Raw genomic sequence first — 22058 nt, 5'->3', positions numbered from 1 at the left:
TAACCAAAAGTTTTATAATCCGAGGACATAGCTCCAACACGCATAAGTTGCAGTTAACACTGCATTATGCAAAGAGAGGACTACCGTATTATGAAATATTTCAACTAACAACAACATAAATGATAGCCATGTACTAACCAGTTTCAACACATAAAGCATTTAGCCAGATATTTTTTCCCTCATTTTTTCTACTGGGTGTTTGTCTTTTCCCAACTGATCAGCAAAACCTCTTTACATATTCCTTTCTGGTTAGACATACATAAAACCTCCCCAACAGCAACTTGCCTTTCACTTTCTTTATGAAACCTTTGTCAAAAAAAGTTAAGTTTACTGCAGTCAAATTTATCAATTTTATCTTTTAAAGTTTTGCTTTTTATATCTTAAGAAATCCTTGATATCACAAAGATATTTTCCGACACCTTCTTCTAAAAGTTTTAAAGATTTGTTTTATATATGTAGCCTTTAATCTATCAGAAAGTTAGCAAAGGTGAAATAAGGATATTATCTTTTTTACACCCAAGCACCATCTAATGAATATAATTCATTCACTCTTCACCCACTAATTTCTTTTTTCCACCCACTTATTTCTAATGTTACCACTTCCATGTACCAGATTACTAAATCTTTTTTCCCAAGCGCTACTACATTCAGTTCTGCTGAGTACATTTGTTCCTGTGCCAGTAACACACTGTTTTAATTATTCTAGCTTTATTATTTAATATAATTTATTGTCAAGTTGGCTAACATACAGTGTATACAATGTGCTCTTGGTTTTGGGGATAGATTCCCGTGATTCATCAATTACATACAACACCCAGTGCTCAACCCAACAAGTGCCCTCCTCAATGCCCATTACCCATTTGCCTCTCTCCCTCACCTCTCCCCCACCCACCCTCAGTTTGTTCTGTGTATTTAAGAGTCTCTAATGGTTTGCCTCCCTCCCCCTCTGTTTGTAACTATTTTTTCCCCTTCCCTTCGCCCATGGTCTTCTCTTAAGTTTCTCAAGTTCCACACGTGAGGGAAAACACAGTATCTGTCTTTTCTCTGACTGGCTTATTTCACTTAGCATAATACCCTCCAGTTCCAGCCATAATGCTGCAAATGGCAGGATTTCATTCTTTTTCATTGCCAAGTAGTATTCCATTGTATATATAAACTACATCTTCTTTATCCATTCATTAGGTGATGGACATTTGGCCTCTTTGCATAATTTGGCTATCGTTGAGCGTGCTCCGATAAACATTAGGGTATACAGGTGTCCCTATGGATCAGCACTCCTATATCCTTTGGATAAATTCATAGTAGTACTATTGCTGGGTTGTAGGGTAGTTCTATTTTTAATTTTTTGAGCAACCTCCACACTGTTTTCCAGAAAGGCTGCATCAGTTTGCATTCTCACCAACAGTGCGAGAGGGTTCCCGTTTCTCCACATCCTCGCCAACATCTAGTGTTTCCTGAGTTGTTAATTTTAGCCACTCTGACTGTTGTGAGGTGGTATCTCAATGTGGTTTTGATTTGTATTTCCCTAATGATGAGTGATGTTGACAGTCTTTTCATCAATCAGGAAGAAGTATCCAAATGTAAAACGACACCCTCTTTAGCAAATGGTGCTGGGAGAACTGGACAGAAACATGCAGAAGAATGAAACTAGACCACTTTCTTAAACCATACAAAAAATAAACTCAAAATGGATGAAAGACCTAAATGTGAGACAGAAAACCATCAAAACCCTACAGGAGAAAACGGGCAACAAAATCTTTGACCTCAGATGCAGCCATTTCTTGCTCGACATGTCTCCAAAGGCAAGGGAAATAAAGCAAAAATGAACTATTGGGACCTCATCAAGATAAAAAGTTTCTGCACTGCAAAGGAAACAATCAACAAAACCAAAAGGCAACCAACAGAATGGGAGAAGATATGTACAAATGACCTATCAGATAAAGAGTTAGTATCCAAAATGTATAAAGAATTTAACAAACTTATCCGAAAAACAACCCAGTGAAGAAATGTATGGAAGACATGAATAGATACTTTTCCAAAGAAGACATCCAGGTGGCCAACAGACACATGAAAAGATGCTCAACATCACTCATCATCAGGATAATTATTCTAGCTTTAAAGTATTAATATATTTCCTCTCCAGAACTGTTGTTTTTCAAATTGTCTTTACCACTCATGACCATTCAATCTTGTGTATATAATAATTTTAGAATCAGCTCACTGTTTTACAAAACCAGTTAGGATCTTAACAGTCATTACAGGGTTGTTTGTCCTCTAAAAGGCATCACTATTTTTTGTGTGTAGTTTATGAAATTAAGTTGTGTCTCAGAAACCATAATTTAGATGTCTGTCACCTAGAAAATTAAGGACCCAAGAGCCATGACTCAGCTTCAAAGAAAGTATTAACCTTCCGAATTGTATGAACAAACTACCACAGACAGACAAGTGGAACAACATGAAACTAAAAACCTTCAGCACAACAAAGGAAATCATCAACTAAGTCAAAAGACAACCTGTGGAATGGGAGAAAATATTTGCAAACCATTTATCTGTTAATTTAATACCCAAAATATAAAAGGAATGCCTAGGAGTGAGTGGGTGGCTCAGTCAGTTGAGCATTTGACTCTTGATTTCCACTTGGGTCACGATCTCACCATCATGAGATATAGCCCCACGTCAGGCTCCACACTGACAGCGTGGAGACTGCTTGGGATTCTCCCTCTTTCTCTCTCTGTTCCTCTCCAGCTTATGAGCGCACAAGAACACACACTCTCTCTCTCAAAATAAACAACATTAAAAAAAAATTAAATCCCTATAATTCAAAGAAAATAACCTAATTAAAAAATATGAAAAAGGGCTGAATAGAATTTTTTCAAAGCCATACAAAAGGCCAACAGGTATATGTAAATATCTTCAACATCACTAATCATGGAAATGCAAATCAAACCCACAATGAGGTATCACCTCAAATGTCTGAATAACCATTATCAAACACAAATAAAGAAAACACAAAATAACAAGTGTTGGTAATGAAAACCAGTTTACAGAAAACTGGTATGTTTGTGTACTGCTGGCTCGGGAATGTAAAATAGCACAGCCACTATGAACAACAGTGTTAACGCTCCTCAAAAAAATTAAAAATACAGGGCCACCTGGCTAGCTCAGTCAGTAGAGCATGCGATTCTTGATCTCCTGGTTGTGAGTTTGAGCCCCACGCTGGGGGTAGACAGTATTTTAAAGAAAGTAAAATCTTAAAAAAAAATTTTAAATAGAACTATCCTATGATTCAGCAATCCCTCTTCTGGGTATACATCTAGAAGAAATTAAAACAGGAGTTCAAAGAGATATCTGCATTCCCAAATTTATCATAGCACTATTTAAAATAGCAAAGAGGGGCGCGCCTGGGTGGTTCAGTTGATTGAACGTCTGACTTCGACTCAGGTCAGGATCTCGCAGTTTGTGAGTTCGAGCCCCACGTTGAGCTCTGTGCTGACAGCTCAGAGCCTGGAGCCTGTTTCGGATTCTGTGTCTCCCTCTCTCTGCCCCCTCCCCACTCATGCTCTATCTCTGTCTCTCAAAAAGAATAAACATTAAAAAAAAATTTTTTTAATAAAAAGTCAAATCAAATCAAATAGCACAGAGGGGCTCCTGGGTGGCTCAGTGGGTTAAGTGTCCAACTCCTGATTTCCACTCAGGTCATGATCTCATGGTCATGAGACTGAGCCCTGTGCTAGGCTACACACTGAGGGTGGAGCCTGCTTAAGATTCTCTCCTCCCTCTGGCCCTCCCCTGTACATATGCATGCTTTCTCTCGCTCAAAAAAACATAAACAAAAGCAATATAACTTATTAAGGAAATAAAATAGCCAAGAGATGGAGACAATCTAAATGGTCATGGAGAGAGAAGTGAAACAGGAAAATGTGATATATACGTACAATGGAATATTATTTGGCCACAAAGAAAGAAGGAAATAGTGTCACATGCTGCAACACAGGTGAAACTTCGAAACATTATGCAAGGTGAAATATGCCAGTCGCAGAAAGACAAATACTGTATGATTCCACTTATATGACGTATCTAAACAAACCAAACTCACAGAAACAGAAAGTAGAAGGATGGCAGCCAGGGACTGGGGTTAAAATGGAAGCAGAGTTGTTACTCAATTTATAGAATGTATCTGTCATACAAGATGAAAAGGTCTAGAAATCTTATGTACAACACCTTGCTAACAGTTTATAATACTCTACTACGCAATTTAAAAACTTGTTAGGGGGCGCCTGGGTGGCTCAGTCGGTTGAGCGGCCGACTTCGGCTCAGATCACAATCTTGCGGTCCGTGAGTTCGAGCCCCGCGTCGGGCTCTGTGCTGACAGCTCAGAACCTGGAGCCTGTTTCAGATTCTGTGTCTCCCTCTCTCTGACCCTCCCCCGTTCATGCTCTGTCTCTCTCTGTCTCAAAAATAAATAAACATTAAAAAATAAATAAATAAATAAATAAATACATACATACATACATAAATACATAAATACATAAATAATAAAAAAAATAAAAATAAAAATAAAAACTTGTTAGGACCAGGGCACCTGGGTGGCTCAGTCACTTAAGCATCTGACTTTGGCTCAGGTCATGATCTCACAGTTTGTGGGTTCCAGCCCCGTGTCAGGTTCTGTGCTGACAGCTCAGAGCCTGATTAATGCCTGCTTCGGATTCCCTGTCTCCCTCTCTGCCCCTCCCCCACTCACACTCTGTCTTTCTCTCTCAAAAATGAATGACACTAAAAAGAAATTATCAACTTGTTAGGACAGCACATCTCACATGCTTTTTACCGCATTTAAAAAAAACAAACTCAGCAGGATATACATATTCAAACTGCTAAAAACCAAAAATAAAGAGAAAATCTTTATAAAAAATGATAAGCCCATGCAAACACTAACCGAAAGACAGCTGTAGCAAAGTTAAGCTTCAGAACAAAGAGCAGTATCAGAATGATATCCACAAATGTTAAAGGGTAATTTCACCAAGAAGATACAACAATCCTAGATATGCACGCACCTAATAAGAGAGCTTCAAAAGTCATGAAAACAAATAGAACTCAGAAGAACAATAGGCAAATTCATAATTATAGCTGGAGATGTCACACTCCCCATTCAGTAACTAACAGAAGATGTAGACAAAGTCAGTAAAGGTATAGAGAATACCTCGATAAAAGGATAGGATCAGTTCTTTTCTCAATTTTTTCACTGGAGGATAAATCCACAATGTCATCTATATTTTGTATGCAAGAAAGGTTCTGTTCCTTATTGCCTTCATCTTCATTCATCTCAGGCCTTAAAGACTGACTGTTATCTATGAATACAAAATGCATGTTATTCTAAAAAACGAAAACATCCACTTTTTAAAGCACACAGGAATTTACATAAAACAGTCTATTCCTACAAATCATTAATCCATTCCACAATTTCCAATATCCAAGGCAGAGATCTTAATTTTAGAACATTTATGAAAATTTAGTCAACTCACAACTGTATAAATTTTAACTGTGTTTTATAGATCAGCCCAAATTTCCTGGGCAGTTTGTAGAATTTAAGCGTTATTAATCGCTGCTACTCAGAAGTATTTAAATTACATATATCCTGACAGTACATGTCTTCTCAAGTTATATAGGGACTATCAATACATGTAAGAAACTTACTTATGTATTTTTCTCCTTTAGAATGATCTAACTGAACAGTGGCATTTCCTGAAAGATTCTTTACTTCCTGTTTACCAGTTTCATCCTGATTCTTTCTTCTTCTTTTCTTTTGATTTAGGTCTGTTTCTAATGCAATCTGTTCTGAATCCTGTTCTGATAAAGTCTGAGACTGTTGTTCTTCTTCACCCGTTTGAGCATCCTTTTGAGACTGTTCTGTATCTGAAATTTTGCTGCTCAGAGACTCATCTGGATCATCATTTCCTCCTTCACTGGCAATTTTTTTTGCTTTGAAAATAAAAGATACTGTTATAAACATATAAATAACCTACAGAAAAATCTTAAAGATGAAGAAGATAAATACTCAGGGATATCTGGGCAAAACTTTGAAGACAACCTAAAATACCCAATTGGGACTAAAGAAGCTGTAACACGTTTATGGTATAAAAATCCACATAACAAATAATAATGAGGTAGGCTTGTAAGTAGTAATGTAAAAGATTTCAAAAGGTATTTTTGCACAAAAAACTCAAGTTGCAGAGAACATATAGATTATGATCTCATTTTTATTAAGCAAAAACAATTACATATCCTCTAAGACACACATACACTTCAATAGAAGTGTTTACTAACAGTTATCCCTAGAAAATCTGGACAATTTGATTTGAAGGCAGGGTAGGAAAGAGAATTCGCCATTTTCTGTATTATTTGTTTTTCAATGAACAACCCTTTCTAACAAATATTTTTAGGGGCATCTGGGTAGCTTGGGTGGGTAAGTATACAACTCTTGATTTTAGGTCAGGTCATGATCCCGGGGTGTGGGATCAAGCCCTGCTTCGGCCTCACCGCTGAACAGGGACCCTGCTTAAGATTCTCTCTCTCTCTCTCTCAAAAAAAAAAAAAAAAAAAAAAATATTTCTAGACAATATTTTAAACAATTTTAAACAATTTTTAAAATACCCTTTTAATGAAGACATATTAATAGTCAACTGCATCAAAAGATAAAAATATGTAAAATTTAAAAAAAGAAATGAGAAATCACCATGGAGACATCAACCAAAAGCAAACTTCACAACAACTGTTGATCAAGACATCTCTAAAAATATCTAGTCTTAAAAACAAAAAAAAACCCTAATCTTAAAAAATAATAAAATTAACATCATTTAATTTGTTAAAAAAAAAAAAGTCAAAACAAGAATTTACAACTGAGAACACTGGATTTCTTATCAGAATAATAATCAGCAATTTTTAAATTCTGAGACTTGTTATAAAAAAACTATAAAAAGTTCTCACATTAAATAAAACACAACATGTTATTTATGATATGACCTATAACATAATAATCATGTTAATATATCTATTTTAATTTCCCAGGGCCATAAAAGGTTAAAAAAAAAAAACACTAAAAATTGTAATAATTTTATAGTTACCAACACTATTTTTAAAAAGATAGAGACATCATGTTCCAAGAAAAGAAATGCTGGACTGCTCTGTGCAGAAGACAATTAATGCAGCAGGCAGGCTGCAGCAGCCATCCCTTGAAAGGCCTGATTAAAATGTTGACCCTTAGGCTGTGTCTGGAAACATAGGTTTGGGGAGAATTCACACCAGCCTGACAAAAGTGGCCCGGTGTGCCTAAAACGTCTGTACCAACACTATGGTTTATGCTGAACAACTGCTTTCATTTTGGGAGTTCCAAATTCTGATATGTGCCAGGCAGAGGGTGTCTACATTGCTAGCCTCCAATAAAAACCTTGGACCCTCAGTTTCTAACAAGAAAGCTGGCAGACAACTTTTTATCTATCTCATCATAACTTGTTGCTACAGAAATGAAGCACTTCCTGTGGGACTCTAGGAGAGAGGACTCTTGTAAGCTTGTACCTGGATTTTCCTAGACTTTGAGCCATGTATGTTCTCCCTTTGCTAATTCTGTTCCATAGCCTTTCACTGTAAGAAATCTCAGCTGGTGTAAAACCATACACTGCATCTTTTGAGTCTCCTAGCAAATAATCCAACCTCGCATTAGTCTTGCAGACCCCCAAAGCAGGCTCTCACAGCCCTAGGTTTGAGTCCTACATCTGTCAATACTTAAACTATGAGACCATAGGGAGAGTTAACAAGATCTCCAGGGCTGTTTCCAAGTGACTAAAACATGTGGATAGGGTCTGGGATGTGAACAACCTAACATATAAACCTCCCCATAGTTCCATGATTCTTTAAAGTACTTGATGTAACTAAACATTACCCTCCTAGATCAGAATTCAAATAATCAAGAAAATATTTGCCTAAAAATAGAAATGCCTACATATACACAAGTTTCTACCTAGCACCAATCAACACTAACCCTGAGAAATAAACTGTGCTCAAACAATGCAATTCAGTCACAAGCAAAAGTATCAGAGTTCCATTTTTTAAACATTAGAACTTTGTGTCAGGTTTGTTTTACAAAGGAAAATGATAATAAGTAACCAAACATGACATCCCCAAATTCCAGTGCTCTTTTATTAGCTACAACAACACTCTAGAAGCAAGAAAGATGTCAAACAGCCCAGCCATGCAAATTATTAAATTTAAAAGGAAGTGCTATTTTAGGCCAGATAACTGGAAGACTGAAGAAAAATCAAGTCTCCCCAAACGGATGCCCTGATGATCTCAACTACCTGAACTACAGAGGAATGCTCAAAGACTCAAGGGACAATATTCCAAGTGTATCACTATTAAATAATAGAACACGCTTTCTTTTAAATACCTTTTACGTTTTTCCGTGGTTTAGAAGATTTCTTCTCCTTTGAACTCTGATTTTTAACAGATTTTTGTTTTCTTTTCTCTTCTTCAGCAAGAACTTTCTGAAGCAAATGAGCAAAAAAATCGAAGTCAAAAGGGCGCTTTTCCTCTGTTTAAAAAAAAGAGAAAAAGAACCCACAAGTTTATATTTTAAAAAAAGAAAAAGAATTTTCAAGTTACGTACCATACATCAAAAGCAAATGGGCTTATTAGGAGAATGGATAACCAACTCTAGTCACTGTAGTAGAGACTCACAAAAGAAAACTGAGCAATAAATAGGAACAAGTTACATCAGTTTAAAAAACAAAAAAACAACTATGTACTGATACAAGCAATATTATAGGTAAATCTCAAAATGTTGACTGAAAAGAAGCCAGACATAAGAGAGCACATGCTGTATGATTCCATGAATAAGAAGTTCTAGAACAAGCAAAACTAATCTATGGTGATTCAAATGAACATAGCAGTTGCCCTGCATCAGGATAGCTGTGGAGACTGACTACAAAGGGACAGAGGGGCCTTTCTGTTCGATGAAAATATTCCATACCTTGTTTTGGGTGGTGGTTGCACAAGTATACCCTATGTCAAAACTCAAACTATAAATTGCACTGTATGTACATTACAAATCAACTTTGAGAAAAGACCAGATGACTAACTCCTCAAAGCCTCTCTACCTCATGTCCTCTCTTCATCACAACCCTTTCACTATTTAATCTTCCAAATATCAGCAAAAAGGGAAGCAAGTGAATATTGATCAGGACCATTCTCACTAAATACCCATCAATGTCATTACGTCAGCAACAGCCATGGGGGCACCTGGGTGACTCAGTCGGTTAAGCATCCAACTTCGGCTCAGGTCATGATCTCGCAGTTTGTGGGTTTGAACCCCACATTGGGCTCTGTGCCGACAGCTCGGAGCCTGGAGCCTGCTTTGGATTCTGTGTCTCCCTTTCTCTGCCCCTCCCCCACTTGTGCTCTGTCTCTATCAAAAATAAACATTAAAATAATAATAATAAATTAAATTAAATTTTAAAAAACTAAAATAGGGCGCCTAAGTGGCTCAGTTGGTTAAGTGCCCAACTCTTGATTTCAGCTCAGGTCATGACCTCAAGGTTTGTAAGTTCGAGCCCCACAATGGGCTCCACACTAACAGTGCAGAGCCTGCTGGGATTCTCTACTCCACCATCCTCCCCTGCCACCTCTCTTCACCTCTCCCCTGAACACGCTCTCTTTCAAAATAAAAAAATGAACTTAAAAAAAATTCTCAGAGAAATTGAAAATATAAGTTCTAAAAAAAAAATTGCAGTTTAATTTTTTCTAATTTTCCACTACAAAGCACCCAAATCAGCCAATAATAAAATTGTGTATTACAGGGGCGGCTAGGTGGTGAGTCGGTTAAGCATCTGACTTCGGCTCAGGTCAGGATCTCTCAGTTTGTGGGTTCGAGCCCCGTGTCAGGCTCTGTCCTGACAGTGTGGAGCCTGCTTGGGATTCTGTGTCTCCCTCTCTCTGTCTGCTCCTCCCGACTTGCACTCTGCACCTCTCTCCCTCTCTCAAGAATAAACATTAAAAATTTTTTCAGTAAAATAAAATAATCTATTAAAATGGTCTTAACAATGGTTCCATACCCCATGAAGACTTTATGGATTTATGAATTCTCTTCTGATTATAATGCACTGAACATAATGAACAGTTTCATGACCACCTCTCCAAAATAGAAGTTTAAGACTAAAATACTCCAGATCTTCCAGGAGCTATTCTTGGAAGTGCTATCCCTAAAGACCCAATACAACATTGTGAGTAGACTCCACTCATCTCAGGGTCTCCTCGTAAGGTAAACACACGTGCTATATGACATCAGTCCCCTTTTCAGGTTTTTTCCAAAGATTAGCACTACAGCAAAAGGACAGTGAATACATTTATCATGAAACATTGATAATTATCTTCCAGACAAGGAATATAGGTTTATTTTTATTTTTTTTAAACTCTTGTTTGTTAAGTTTATTTTTTTTTTTTTAGTAATCTCTACACTCAACGTGGAGCTTGATCCCAATATCAAAAATTGCATGCTCTTCTGTTTGAGCTAGCTAGGTGCCTCTACAGGTACTATTTTAAATTTTTTTTTTTCAACGTTTATTTATTTTTGGGACAGAGAAAGACAGAGCATGAACGGGCGAGGGGCAGAGAGAGAGGGAGACACAGAATCGGAAACAGGCTCCAGGCTCTGAGCCATCAGCCCAGAGCCCGACGCGGGGCTCAAACTCACGGACCGCGAGATCGTGACCTGGCTGAAGTCGGAGGCTTAACCGACTGCGCCACCCAGGCGCCCCTACAGGTACTATTTTAAACAATACATTTAATTTTGCTTTTTTTGTACAGATCCCTTGATATTCTTCTCTGGACTCAAAAAGAAAAAATGTTAACTGCAGTAAAGCAATTACTTAAAAGCTGAAAAATAGGTATCATCCCTTCAGGTATAAATTCAAACGCCACCTTTTCAGACAAAACTTCCATAACTACCAATTCTGCATATCCACTCTTCACTCTCTTTTTTCTTCTTAGAAACTAATCACTATCTGCAATTAACCGTGACTACTGACTTTATCCTTTTCCACATCTAATTAGACTTAAGGCTCTAAAAGCAGACTTCTCATTTGCTCTGCTCACCATTATATCTTCAATGCCTAGAACATTAAACAGCTCTCAGAAGTTTACTATTATTAACTGAATGAATGACTGGCCACTGGAAGGAATCATCTATACTGTTAGTTCTTCCAGAAACAATTCCTTCTTGAATAGAGTTGACTCAGAACAAAAAAAAACACTTAGAAAAGGTGTCTTCAGTCCCTCTATAACTTCTGGAACTCAGAACTCTGCTTACTTGCTTCTTAATGTTTTACTAATCCCTTGTCTATAGATCTGTTATCAGCTGCCAGACCTGCACTGCTCAAGAGAAAAAGGTCCAGTCTCATTCTTCTTATGACAATAAAGAGAAAACACAAATCTAAAACACACCGGAACCAAACTGGTCCTTTTTTAAGATCTCCAAGTGATATGTCATAAAAGAGGTCTTAATACTTACGGAAGGCTTTGTCTATTCTCCATCCATTTGTTTTCTCTTCACGTTTAAATTTATTCTGTTAACAAAAGAAAACAAAAACCTATAGTAATTTTATCCTATTAAAAAAGTGAAGATTACAGCTAAAAAATAAGCATTACAATAAAACTTCTGGGGTGCCTGGGTGGCTCAGTTGGTTGAGTGTCTACCTCTTGATTTCGGCTCTGGTCATGATCCCAGGGTCATGGGCTCAAGTCCTGAGTCAGGCTTTACACTAACCATGGAGCCTGCTTGGGATTCTGTCTGTCTGTCTGTCTGTCTCTCTCTCTCTCTTCCTCTGCCCCTCCCCCCTGCTTGTACACTCTCTCTCTCTCTAAAACAAAAATAAATACAATTCTTATAACAAATGATTCTCTTGTACATAACATCTTTGCCAACAGGCAAGCTACTTAAACCTTCAGCTTTTTAAAAAGAGATGATGATCTACACTGAGCTCCCTGAACCTCCTTATAATCAACAGCATAAATCAGCAATGGAAGCTAGAGTTACAGAGGATAGAAAAAATTTAAGTTAACTAGCCTGGTAACAAATCAAACTGTAGTCAATTAAGCTAACTAATATTAACTCTTTAAAAACTATGGGGCGCCTGGGTGGCACAGTCGGTTAAGCCTCCGACTTCAGCCAGGTCATGATCTCGCGGTCCGTGAGTTCAAGCCCCGCGTCAGGCTCTGGGCTGATGGCTCAGAGCCTGGAGCCTGTTTCCGATTCTGTGTCTCCCTCTCTCTCTGCCCCTCCCCCGTTCATGCTCTGTCTCTCTCTGTCCCAAAAATAAATAAACGTGGAAAAAAAAAATTAAAAAAAAAACTAATATATTCATATCAAGTTAAACATCTTATATTACTATTCTCATGTTTTTTATGGCACAGAAGAGAGACTGTGAGAAAACAAATTTTTGAGTCAGGCCAAGTTTATCTTTAGAATCTTCTTTATATTGGGGCACCTGGGTGGCTTAGTCGGTTGAGCATCCAACATTGGCTCAGGTCATGATCTCAGGGTTAGGGACTTCATTGGGCTCTCTGCCATCAGCACAGGACCCATTTGGTCCTCTGTCCTTTTCTCTCTCTGCCCCTCCCTCGCTTACATGTGTGTGCACGCTCTCTCAAAATTAAACAAACGTTTAAAAAAAAAGAGAGAGACTTCTTTATATTAAGGCACATTTCTTCATGCTTTTCTGAGCACCAGAGATCATCATTCCCTGTAGCACTCCAGATTACCTCCATTAAGATGGAGATGGTTAAAGTTTAAGGTTCAATCCATCCTAACTAAGGTCATTAGCAAGTGTGAGGGTATAAGCTTGTTTCTAAGATTATCTAATCATGCAATTACATCCTGGGAGAGGGCATAATCACCAATCTCTCCCTTTTATAGATCAGTCTAAAAGCTTTTATTGAAAATACAAAAATCAAAAATGAGAGGCTATATAACCACTAAATTGAACATCCTAAGAGAAATGCCAATAAGCTTTAGGCATTATTCAATTCTAAAACAATACTATACCATATTTTACCTAATGAGGAACATAATTGAGAACAATTTAAAACATTTGTAAAGAATGTATTGATATTATTCCTTGAATTTATAGGCAGGAACTACTGAAAACTAAATTCCATGACTGTAAAATAAATCCCATAATTTCCACCACCGACTCTGATGAAGTAACTGGTTACAGGCTTACTCAACACATCCAACCACACCAAAAATAACTTTACTACTGAACCAAATAAATGAATCAACTGTTTGCAAACAATGGACAACAGCAAGAGTAAAACTACAACTTCACATTTCTGGAGAGAATGGAAACATCTAAGATGTACCCATGTTCACCATGGCTCTCTGGGCTAAATTCCCTAAACAATGAAGAGGAGATATAGGCCAAAGAGAGCAGAGCTCTCAAGAGCTAGAGAATATTTAGGGGTTGTAGAGAGAAGACAGCTATATAAAAAGGAGTCTCACAAGCCTAGTGGAAGTATTCCATGGGTACTTGGTCTATATCTGGGTTCCACATACCAACAGCCTAAGGCCTAGTAGAAAACAACTACTCCAGGAATGAGAAAAGAAAGATACTAGAAGTTACATAACAGAGCAAGCTGACAGAATTCTAGCCCTCACAAAAGGAAAGACTTAGTTAATACCCAAACATTTACTTTAGACACCAGAAAAGCCACCACTTCGAGATCAGGACCACAGTCTTAAAGCAGGCTTTCTCACTCAGGGCTCTAGCATGAGAATTAAATTCTAATGCCCTAAAGCATTCACGATATGTAATGAATTATACGATCTCTTCTGTGCATCTCGAATAGTACTGATATGATGGTCCTCAGAGAACTTAGAAAACTAATTCAAAGGATTTTCTATGGTTCAGATAAAAAACCTAGAAAAAGGATTAGCCTAGATTTGCCATAATAAAGCCTAAAATCAAGCCTTGACAATAACAAGGAGAGATGAGAGAATATTAACTGCCTTTTAGAACTTAATACTCTTCAAAGGAAAGAAACCAACAAACATAATCTAGACACTATCAAACATATCATCCACAATGTCCAGTACTCAGTTTAACAAAAATCCATGGAGGGGAGCCTGGGTGGCTCAGTCGGTTAAGCGTCCGACTTCAGCTCAGGTCATGATCTCGCGGTCCGTGAGTTCGAGCCCCACGTCGGGCTCTGGGCTGATGGCCCAGAGCCTGGAGCCTGATTCCGATTCTGTGTCTCCCTCTCTCTGCCCCTCCCCCATTCATGCTCTGTCTCTCTGTCTCAAAAATAAATAAACGTTAAAAAAAAAAAAATTAAAAAAAAAAATCCATGGGGCGCCTAGGTAGTTCAGTTAAGCATCCGACTTCAGCTTGGGTCATGATCTCGTGGTTTGTGAGTTCGAGCCCCACATCAGGCTCTATGCTGACAGCTTGGAGCCTGGAGCCTGCTTTGAATTCCGAATCTCCCTCTTTCTCTGCCCCTCCCCTACTCTCGCTCACGCACATGCTCTCTCTCAAAAATAAACATTAAAAAAAAAAAATATTTTAAAAAACCTCCACAAGGGACGCCTGGGAGGCTCAGCTACTTAAGCATCTGGTTCTTGGTTCTGGCCCAGGTCATGATCTCATGGTTCAGGAGTTCGAGCCCCATGTCAGGCTCTGTATATTCTCTCTCTCCCATTCTCTCTGCCCCTCCCGCTAACACACATGTGCTCTGTCTCTCCAAATAAACTTAAAAAAAAAAAAAAAAGTCCACAAGACATGAGAAGACAAGAAAATGTGATGCACAAAGAAAACAGTCAACAGAAACAGATCTCAACATGATCTAAATGTTGAAATTAACAAACAAGAAAGTTAAAATATGTTATAAATATGTTCAATGATTTAAAGAAAAATACGGAATCAACAGGGAAATCTTAGAAGAAAGGAAACTAAGAAAAATAACCACGTGGAAATTAAAGAAATGAAAAATATGTAACATGAGAAATGAAACATTCACTGAATGGGCGTATCTGCAGACCGAAGACAGCAGAAGACAGGGTGAACCTGTGAACACAGTAATGGAAACTAACCAAGTGATATAGAGAAAAAAGATCAGGAAAAAAAAAGAACAGAGCTTTAACCTGAAGTATAATGTTATGCAGGCTAATAGACATAAGTGGAGTCCCAGAGGAAAAGGACAAAGTAGAAAAAATATTGAAAAGAAACCATCCATACGAAAATCATAACCCTACTGCTGAACACCAGAGTTAAAACCTCTCAAAAATAGAGAAAAACAATTTATCACATACAGGGGAATAAAAACAAAAAATATGACTGACTTATCATCAAAAACACTGGAGGCCAATGGACAAGAGAATGACAATTTTAAAACACTGAAAGGAAAACCTATCAAACCACTTGCATATCCAACAAAAAAAACCAAAAAGTAAGCTGAAATAGACTTTCAGATAAATCAAAGCTGAGAGAATTTTTCAACAGTAAATCTCCTATCCAAACCTACATGAAGAAATGAAAAGCATCGAAAACAGTGGCTAAATATTAAGGCTAGTTTCTTTTTTCTACTTTTCTACTCCATTTCCTTTAAAGACAAGACAATGGGGGCTGACAGCTTAGAGCCTTGAGCCTGTTTTGGATTCGGTGTCTCCCTCCCTCACTCCCCCCCCACCTGTCTCAAAAATAATAAACATTAAAAATAAAATAAATAAAGACTATAAGCTAAAATAAGTTCGATGTAAAATTGGACTATAGTATGTAAAAGTGAAATATATAATTGCACAAAGGATGAAGGGTAGATGGAATATGCTTGTAAGAGATTATTACATATGGAGTATGAAGCGTAAAGAGTAAAACGGTACAATAAAGAAAATAAGAAAGAATACTAAGATTTATCTGAATAACCCAAAAGAAGGCAGGAAACGAGGAATAAAAAACAGATGGGTAAGCGGAAAATAGTGAGGTGACAGACTTGAACCCAGTCATATCAGTTATTACATTAAAGGTAAATGAACTAAATTATTACATGGAAATGTACAACAGACATTTTATCTTTTTTTTTTTTTTTTTTAAATCAGGGTCAACGTAAGAATTCAATGACCATGAATTGGTCTCTCTCAGAAATACAACCTATAATAAAATTAAACTAAAAGAGTGTCAGACTGGATAAATTACTGCAACTACTACAGAATACAGTATGGATGTTGCTCAAAAATATTAAAAAATAAATTATCACATGATCTAGCAATTCTACTTCTGCATATTTACCTGAAGGAAACAAAATCACTATCTTGAAAAGATGTATGTATCCCCAAGTTCACTGCAGCATTGTTCACTGCAGCCAAGACAATCTAAATGTCCAGTGAGAAATGAATAAAGAAAATGTGGCACTGGCACAAAAACAGAGTAATGGAACAGAATAGAGAATCCAGAAATAAACCCACAAATGTATGACCAAGTAATCTTTGACAAAGCAGGAAGAATATCCAATGGAATAAAGACAGTCTCTTCAGCAAATGGTGCTGGGAAAACTGGACAGCGATATGCAGAAAAATGAACCTGGACCACTTTCCCACACCATACACAAAAATAAACTCAAAATGGATGAAAGGCCTAAATGGAAGACAGGAAGCCACCAAAATCCTCGAGGAGAAAGCAGGCAAAAACCTCTTGACCTCGGCCATAGCAACTTCTTACTCAACACAACTCCAGAGGCAAGAGAAACAAAAGCAAAAATAAACTATTGGGACCCCATCAAAATAAAAAGCTTCTGCACAGCAAAGGAAACAATTAGCAAAACTAAAAGGCAACTGATGGAATGGGAGAAGATATTTGCAAACGACAAAGCAGATAAACGGTTAGTATCCAAAATCTATAAAGAACTTATCAAACTCAACACCCAAAAAACAAATAGTCAGGGGAAGAAATGGGCAAAAGACATGAATAGACATTTCTCCAAAGACACCCAGATGGCTAACCGACACATGCAAAAATGCTCCACATCACTCATCATCAGGGAAATACAAATCAAAACCACACTGAGATACCACCTCACACCTGTCAAAATAGCTAACATTAACAACTCAGACAACAACAAATGTTGGAGAGGATGCGGACAAACAGGATCTCTTTTGCACTGCTGGCAGGAATGCAAATTGGTACAGCCTCTCTGGAACACAGTATGGAGGGTCCTCAAAAAATTAAAAATGGAACTATACTACGACCCAGCAACTGCACTACTAGATATTTACTTAAGGGATACAGGTATGCTATTTCGAAGGGGCACATTCACCCCAATGTTTATAGCAGCGCTAGCAACAATAGCCAAAGTATGGAAAGAGCCCAAATATCCAACAACGGATAAATGGATAAAGAAGATATGGTATGTACACACACACACACACACATACACACACACACACACACACACAACGGAGCATTACTTGGCAATCAAAACAAATGTAATCTTGCCATTTACAACTACATGGATGGAAGTGGAAGGTATTATGCTAAGCAAAATTAGTCAGAGAAAGACAAATACCATATGACTTCACTCACATGAGGACTTTAAGATACAAAACAGATGAACATAAGGGAAGGGAAACAAAAATAATATAAAAATGGGAGGGGAACAAAACAGAAGAGACTCTTAAATACGGAGAACAAACAGAGAGTTACTGGAAGAATTGTGGGAGAGGAGATGGTCTAAATGGGTAAGGGGCAATAAGGAATCTAGCCCTGAAATCAATGTTGCACTATATACTAACTTGGACGTAAATTAAAAATAAAAATTACAAAAGCAAAGCACAAAAAAAAAGAAAAAATGTGGTACATATGTGTGTGTATATGTGTACAGGAATATTATCCAGCCATAAAGAAGAAATTTTCCCATTTGCAACATCATGAATGGACACTGAAAGCATTATACTAAGTGATATAAATCAGAGAAAGACAATTGCTGTATGATCAATTTAGCAGCACACTAAAAGTGAATGTACCCATTACTGTGCCCAAAAGTGAATGACACAAGAAAGTCAATATACGTCAAAAACTGAATATAAACACAGAAAGAGGCAAATCTATGATCATGAAGGCAGATGTCAATTCTTTGCTTCGTTAACTACTAGAACTAGACAACATATCCAACAACAGAGTATACACTCATTTCAAGTGCACCAGAAATACTGACCACGATGAATATAACATGTTTTTAAAATAAATCTCATTAAATTTCAGAAAGACTGAAATCTTACAGCTTATATATTTGCTGTTCACAATGGAATTAATAAAACAATTACAAAACAGTAAAATATTTACCAATGTCCCAAATATTTGGAAATTAAGCACACTTCTAAATAACAGAAATACATGTAGAAAATATTTTAAACTGAGAAACACTGAAAGCAACCTATCAAAATTTATGAAATGCAGTTGAAGCAGGACTCAGATGAAAATGTATAGCTTTAAATGTCTAATTAGAAAAAAAGTACTAAAAATCAATGTTCAAAATTTTCATCTTAAGAAGAATATAATTAAAGGCAGAATAAATAGAAGGAAATGTTGAAGAGTTAAAAAAATGAAAATCCACAATTAAAAACTTATAACTACAGGTTGGTTCATTAGAAAGATTTGGGGAAGTCAAAATACCCTTAGCAAGACAAAGAAAAAAAAAGAAGGAAAACGTCAATTATCAAAGAGAAATATCCTATAAAAATTAAAATGATTACTGAACAGTATGAAAACTTCATGCCTATAAATTCAACAACTTAGCATCAAAACTGACAAGAAAAAAACTGAGTATCTGAATATACCTATATGTATTAAAGAAACTGAACTTAAAATCCTTCCTCAAAGAAAATTACAGGTCTGAAGGTTTTCACTGTTGAATTCTATTGAACACTAAAGGAGAAATAGTATTAATCTTAAATTCATTCAGATAAAAGAAAAAAAACAAAAACAAAAACATTGTCCAACTCATTTTCTATAACCAGCATAATCCTGGTACCAAACTACGATAAAGGCATTAAAAGAAAGTTGCAAAATATCCTTCATAGGGCGGCTGGCTGATTGAGCCGGTTAAGTGTCCAACTCTTGATTTCAGCTCAGATCATTTCAGTCATGAGTTCCAGCCCCGCATTAAGCTCTGTGCTAACAGTGCAGAGCCTGCTTGGGATTCTCTCTCTCCCTCTCTCTCGCTGCCCCCTCCTCTCTCAAAAATAAATCAATAATAAATAAATATTCAAAATATCCCTCATGAACAAAGATGCAAAAAATCCTCAAGAGGGGCACCTGGGTGACTCAGTCAGTTGAGCATCTAGCTTTGGCTCAGATCGTGACCTCATCGTTCATAAATTCATTAGTTTGAATCCTCCATCAGGCTGGCTGCTGTCAGCACAGAGCCTCCCTCAGATCCCCTGATCACGTCTCTCTCTGCCCCTCCCCGGCTCACATGCATGCACTCTCTATGACCTTAAAAAAAAAAAATTCTCAAGAAAATATAATAAAATCCAACATCAGAAAGAATAACACAAGTCTGGTTTGATATTTGAAAACCAATACAATCCACTAGTCTAAATTTTCACTTTTCTAAATTTTGCCCAAAGATTTGTTAGAACTACACTAAACTTAGGGGAGGAGTCTAAACAATTTTGGGGAGAAATAGTTTAGTGACAAATTTATCATTAATTACTCAGATCAGAGAGCTCCCCTAGACAATTTCTAGCCTTCACATACTTTAACGTTTTCTTCTCCTTATATCAAAGATCAACATTAGAAAAGGAACATAGATAATATAAACAATTCTTCTTTTGCAGAAATAGAATAACCATTACACCATATAATGGTCCCCAGGTGATGGATCCATGCCTAGTGTAGCACAAGAACAAAACATCTGTCTTTCCTGCTAGTTTAATTAATGAAGAAAAAAAACCCATGGTTGAATAAAGAGCTCACTATAGGAGTGCCTGGGTGGCTCAGTCGGTTGGGTGTCTGACTTCGGCTCAGGTCATGGTCTTGCAGTCTGTGAGTTCAAGCCCCATGTCATGTTCTACGCTGACAGCTCAGAGCCTGGAGCCTGCTTCAGATTCTGTCTCTATCTCTCTCTTGCCCCTCCCCTGCTCTCACTGTGTGTCTCTCTCTCTCAAAAATAAAATAAAAAATTTAAAAAAAATTTTTTTTAATAAAAAAAGAGCTCACAATATATTGAAAAGGCATAGGGGCGCCTGGGTGGTTCAGTCAGTTGAACGAACGACTGCAGCTCAGGTCATGATCTCATGGTTTGTGAGTTCGAGCCCCGTGTTGGACTCTGTGCTGACAGCTCAGAGCCTGGAGCATGCTTCGGATTCTGTCTTCCTCTCTCTCTCTGTGCCCCTCCCCCACTCATGCTCTATATCTGTCTCAGAAATAAATATTAAAAAAAATTTTTTTAATTGAAAATGCATGACAGCCTACATAGTGTGCACTCATATGCACTCCGTCCCAGGAAACTTGTAACTAAGTTTCTCACAAAGGGAAAAATAAAACAGAGAATACTACTCACTCTGTTAGGCATAGTAAAGCACTAATTTACATCACTGCTCTTGTTAATAGTGGCCCTGTCCACAAAGGTAGCCTAAGAAAGCAACAGTTAGATCAGATCATGGGAATTATCTAATTTAGCATGCCTCTCTTCATGCCTTCCTATGAAATTAAGCAATACACTCTGTTCAAAAGCTACCCTTAATCCAAATACGTATTCTGATACATTTATTCTTCCCTCTTCGTTACATAATGCTTCTTTTATCTTAGATTCAGTGGTTTTATGGGTACTCCCTAAAATCCATTCTAGAAGTGAGCAAGACATAGATAATACACTAAAGTTAAGGACACTGTACTCATATTAGAATTCAGTAATACTGCATTACTTTCTGAGCTGTAAAAAAGGACACATGTACTCAAAACTAGTAATGAATAAGGATGAACTGAGATTTAAACAAAAGTTTAAAAAAATAGTATTAGTAATTTTTGGTCCTTTTCCAATCAACAAATGTATTGGGTTTACTTTACCTTAATTTCTATCCTTGCTCTGTGAGGAAAAAGCTGTCCAATCATAGAAAAGTCAGTTCCTACCATGCTGATGGCTAAAAAAAACATATCTGTTTCTGTAAAAATAAAAGATTTAGAAAGAATGAAAATTAATCCCAAAATTTCAGAGGAAAAAAAATCTTACATGAAGTATATATTTTGAGTTAAAAATAAATTTGAGAGTATCTAATAGTCTTTTATTAAAGGCCAGGAAATCTTTAGTCAATTTTATTGCTAAGAACTTCATGCATCTAAAATAATGTCTAAACTTTTATACAGAAACATAAGAAATTTATAAACTCATACCAAGAAGCTAAAATTAGGAAGAGAGGGAAGAGAAGGGGAAGAAGAGGAAGAAGAGAAGAAACAGGAAGGAGGAAGAAGGGGAAAGAGAAGAGGAAGAAGAAGAAAACAACATTCTGCCTATCTGGTCTCAAAGTGTTCTTAAGAAAACCATCAGTCACAGCCACTATATTACTGCTTTAACATAAGCAACTAAAGTGCACTAAGTAGTATGTGAAAGAAAGTAACCAAAAAAACACACAAGAAACTATTAAAAGAAGTAACCTCAATAAAATAGGATTGGGGAATACAGAGGAGGAAAGTATAGAATCTTTCTTGTTGTCCTGAATTACTCTGTTCTGTTTCATTTTTTCCCCAAAAACAACCTGCATTATTTTTTATAAGAATAAGCGATACCATTCAAAAGGTATTACAAGCTTCAGGCACCTGGGTGGCTCGGTCGATTAAGTGACCAACTCTTGATTTTGGCTCAGGTCCTGATCTCACGGTTCATGAATTCAAGCCCTGTATCAGCCTCCATGCTGACAATGCAGAGCCTACTTGGTATTCTCGCTCTCCCCCTCTCTCTTTACCCTTCCCCTGCTTGCACTAACTCTCTCAAAATTAACAAATAAACTTAAAAAAAAGTAGTATATGCTT

The 22058-nt window shown here is 37.1% G+C and overlaps 1 protein-coding gene across 5 annotated transcripts in view; it reads right to left on the bottom strand.

Moving 5' to 3' along the window:
• Positions 1-22058, bottom strand: part of BDP1 (B double prime 1, subunit of RNA polymerase III transcription initiation factor IIIB) — a 92254-nt gene that overhangs the window by 58005 nt on the left and 12191 nt on the right. For all 5 annotated transcript variants that reach the window (XM_030322558.1, XM_030322566.1, XM_030322576.1 and 2 more), the window contains 5 exons: positions 21099-21193; positions 11555-11609; positions 8438-8581; positions 5692-5976; positions 5198-5345 (listed from right to left, as the gene is read on the bottom strand). In XM_030322558.1, the coding sequence (XP_030178418.1) occupies positions 5198-5345; positions 5692-5976; positions 8438-8581; positions 11555-11609; positions 21099-21193 (727 nt within the window). The remainder of the gene's footprint in view (positions 1-5197; positions 5346-5691; positions 5977-8437; positions 8582-11554; positions 11610-21098; positions 21194-22058) is intronic.

This window comes from Lynx canadensis, chromosome A1 (assembly GCF_007474595.2).
Source record: "Lynx canadensis isolate LIC74 chromosome A1, mLynCan4.pri.v2, whole genome shotgun sequence".
In the NCBI taxonomy this organism is placed as follows: Eukaryota; Metazoa; Chordata; class Mammalia; order Carnivora; family Felidae; genus Lynx; species Lynx canadensis.
Note: the sequence above shows the minus strand (reverse complement) of the source record. Positions and strands in the feature narration are given on the sequence as shown.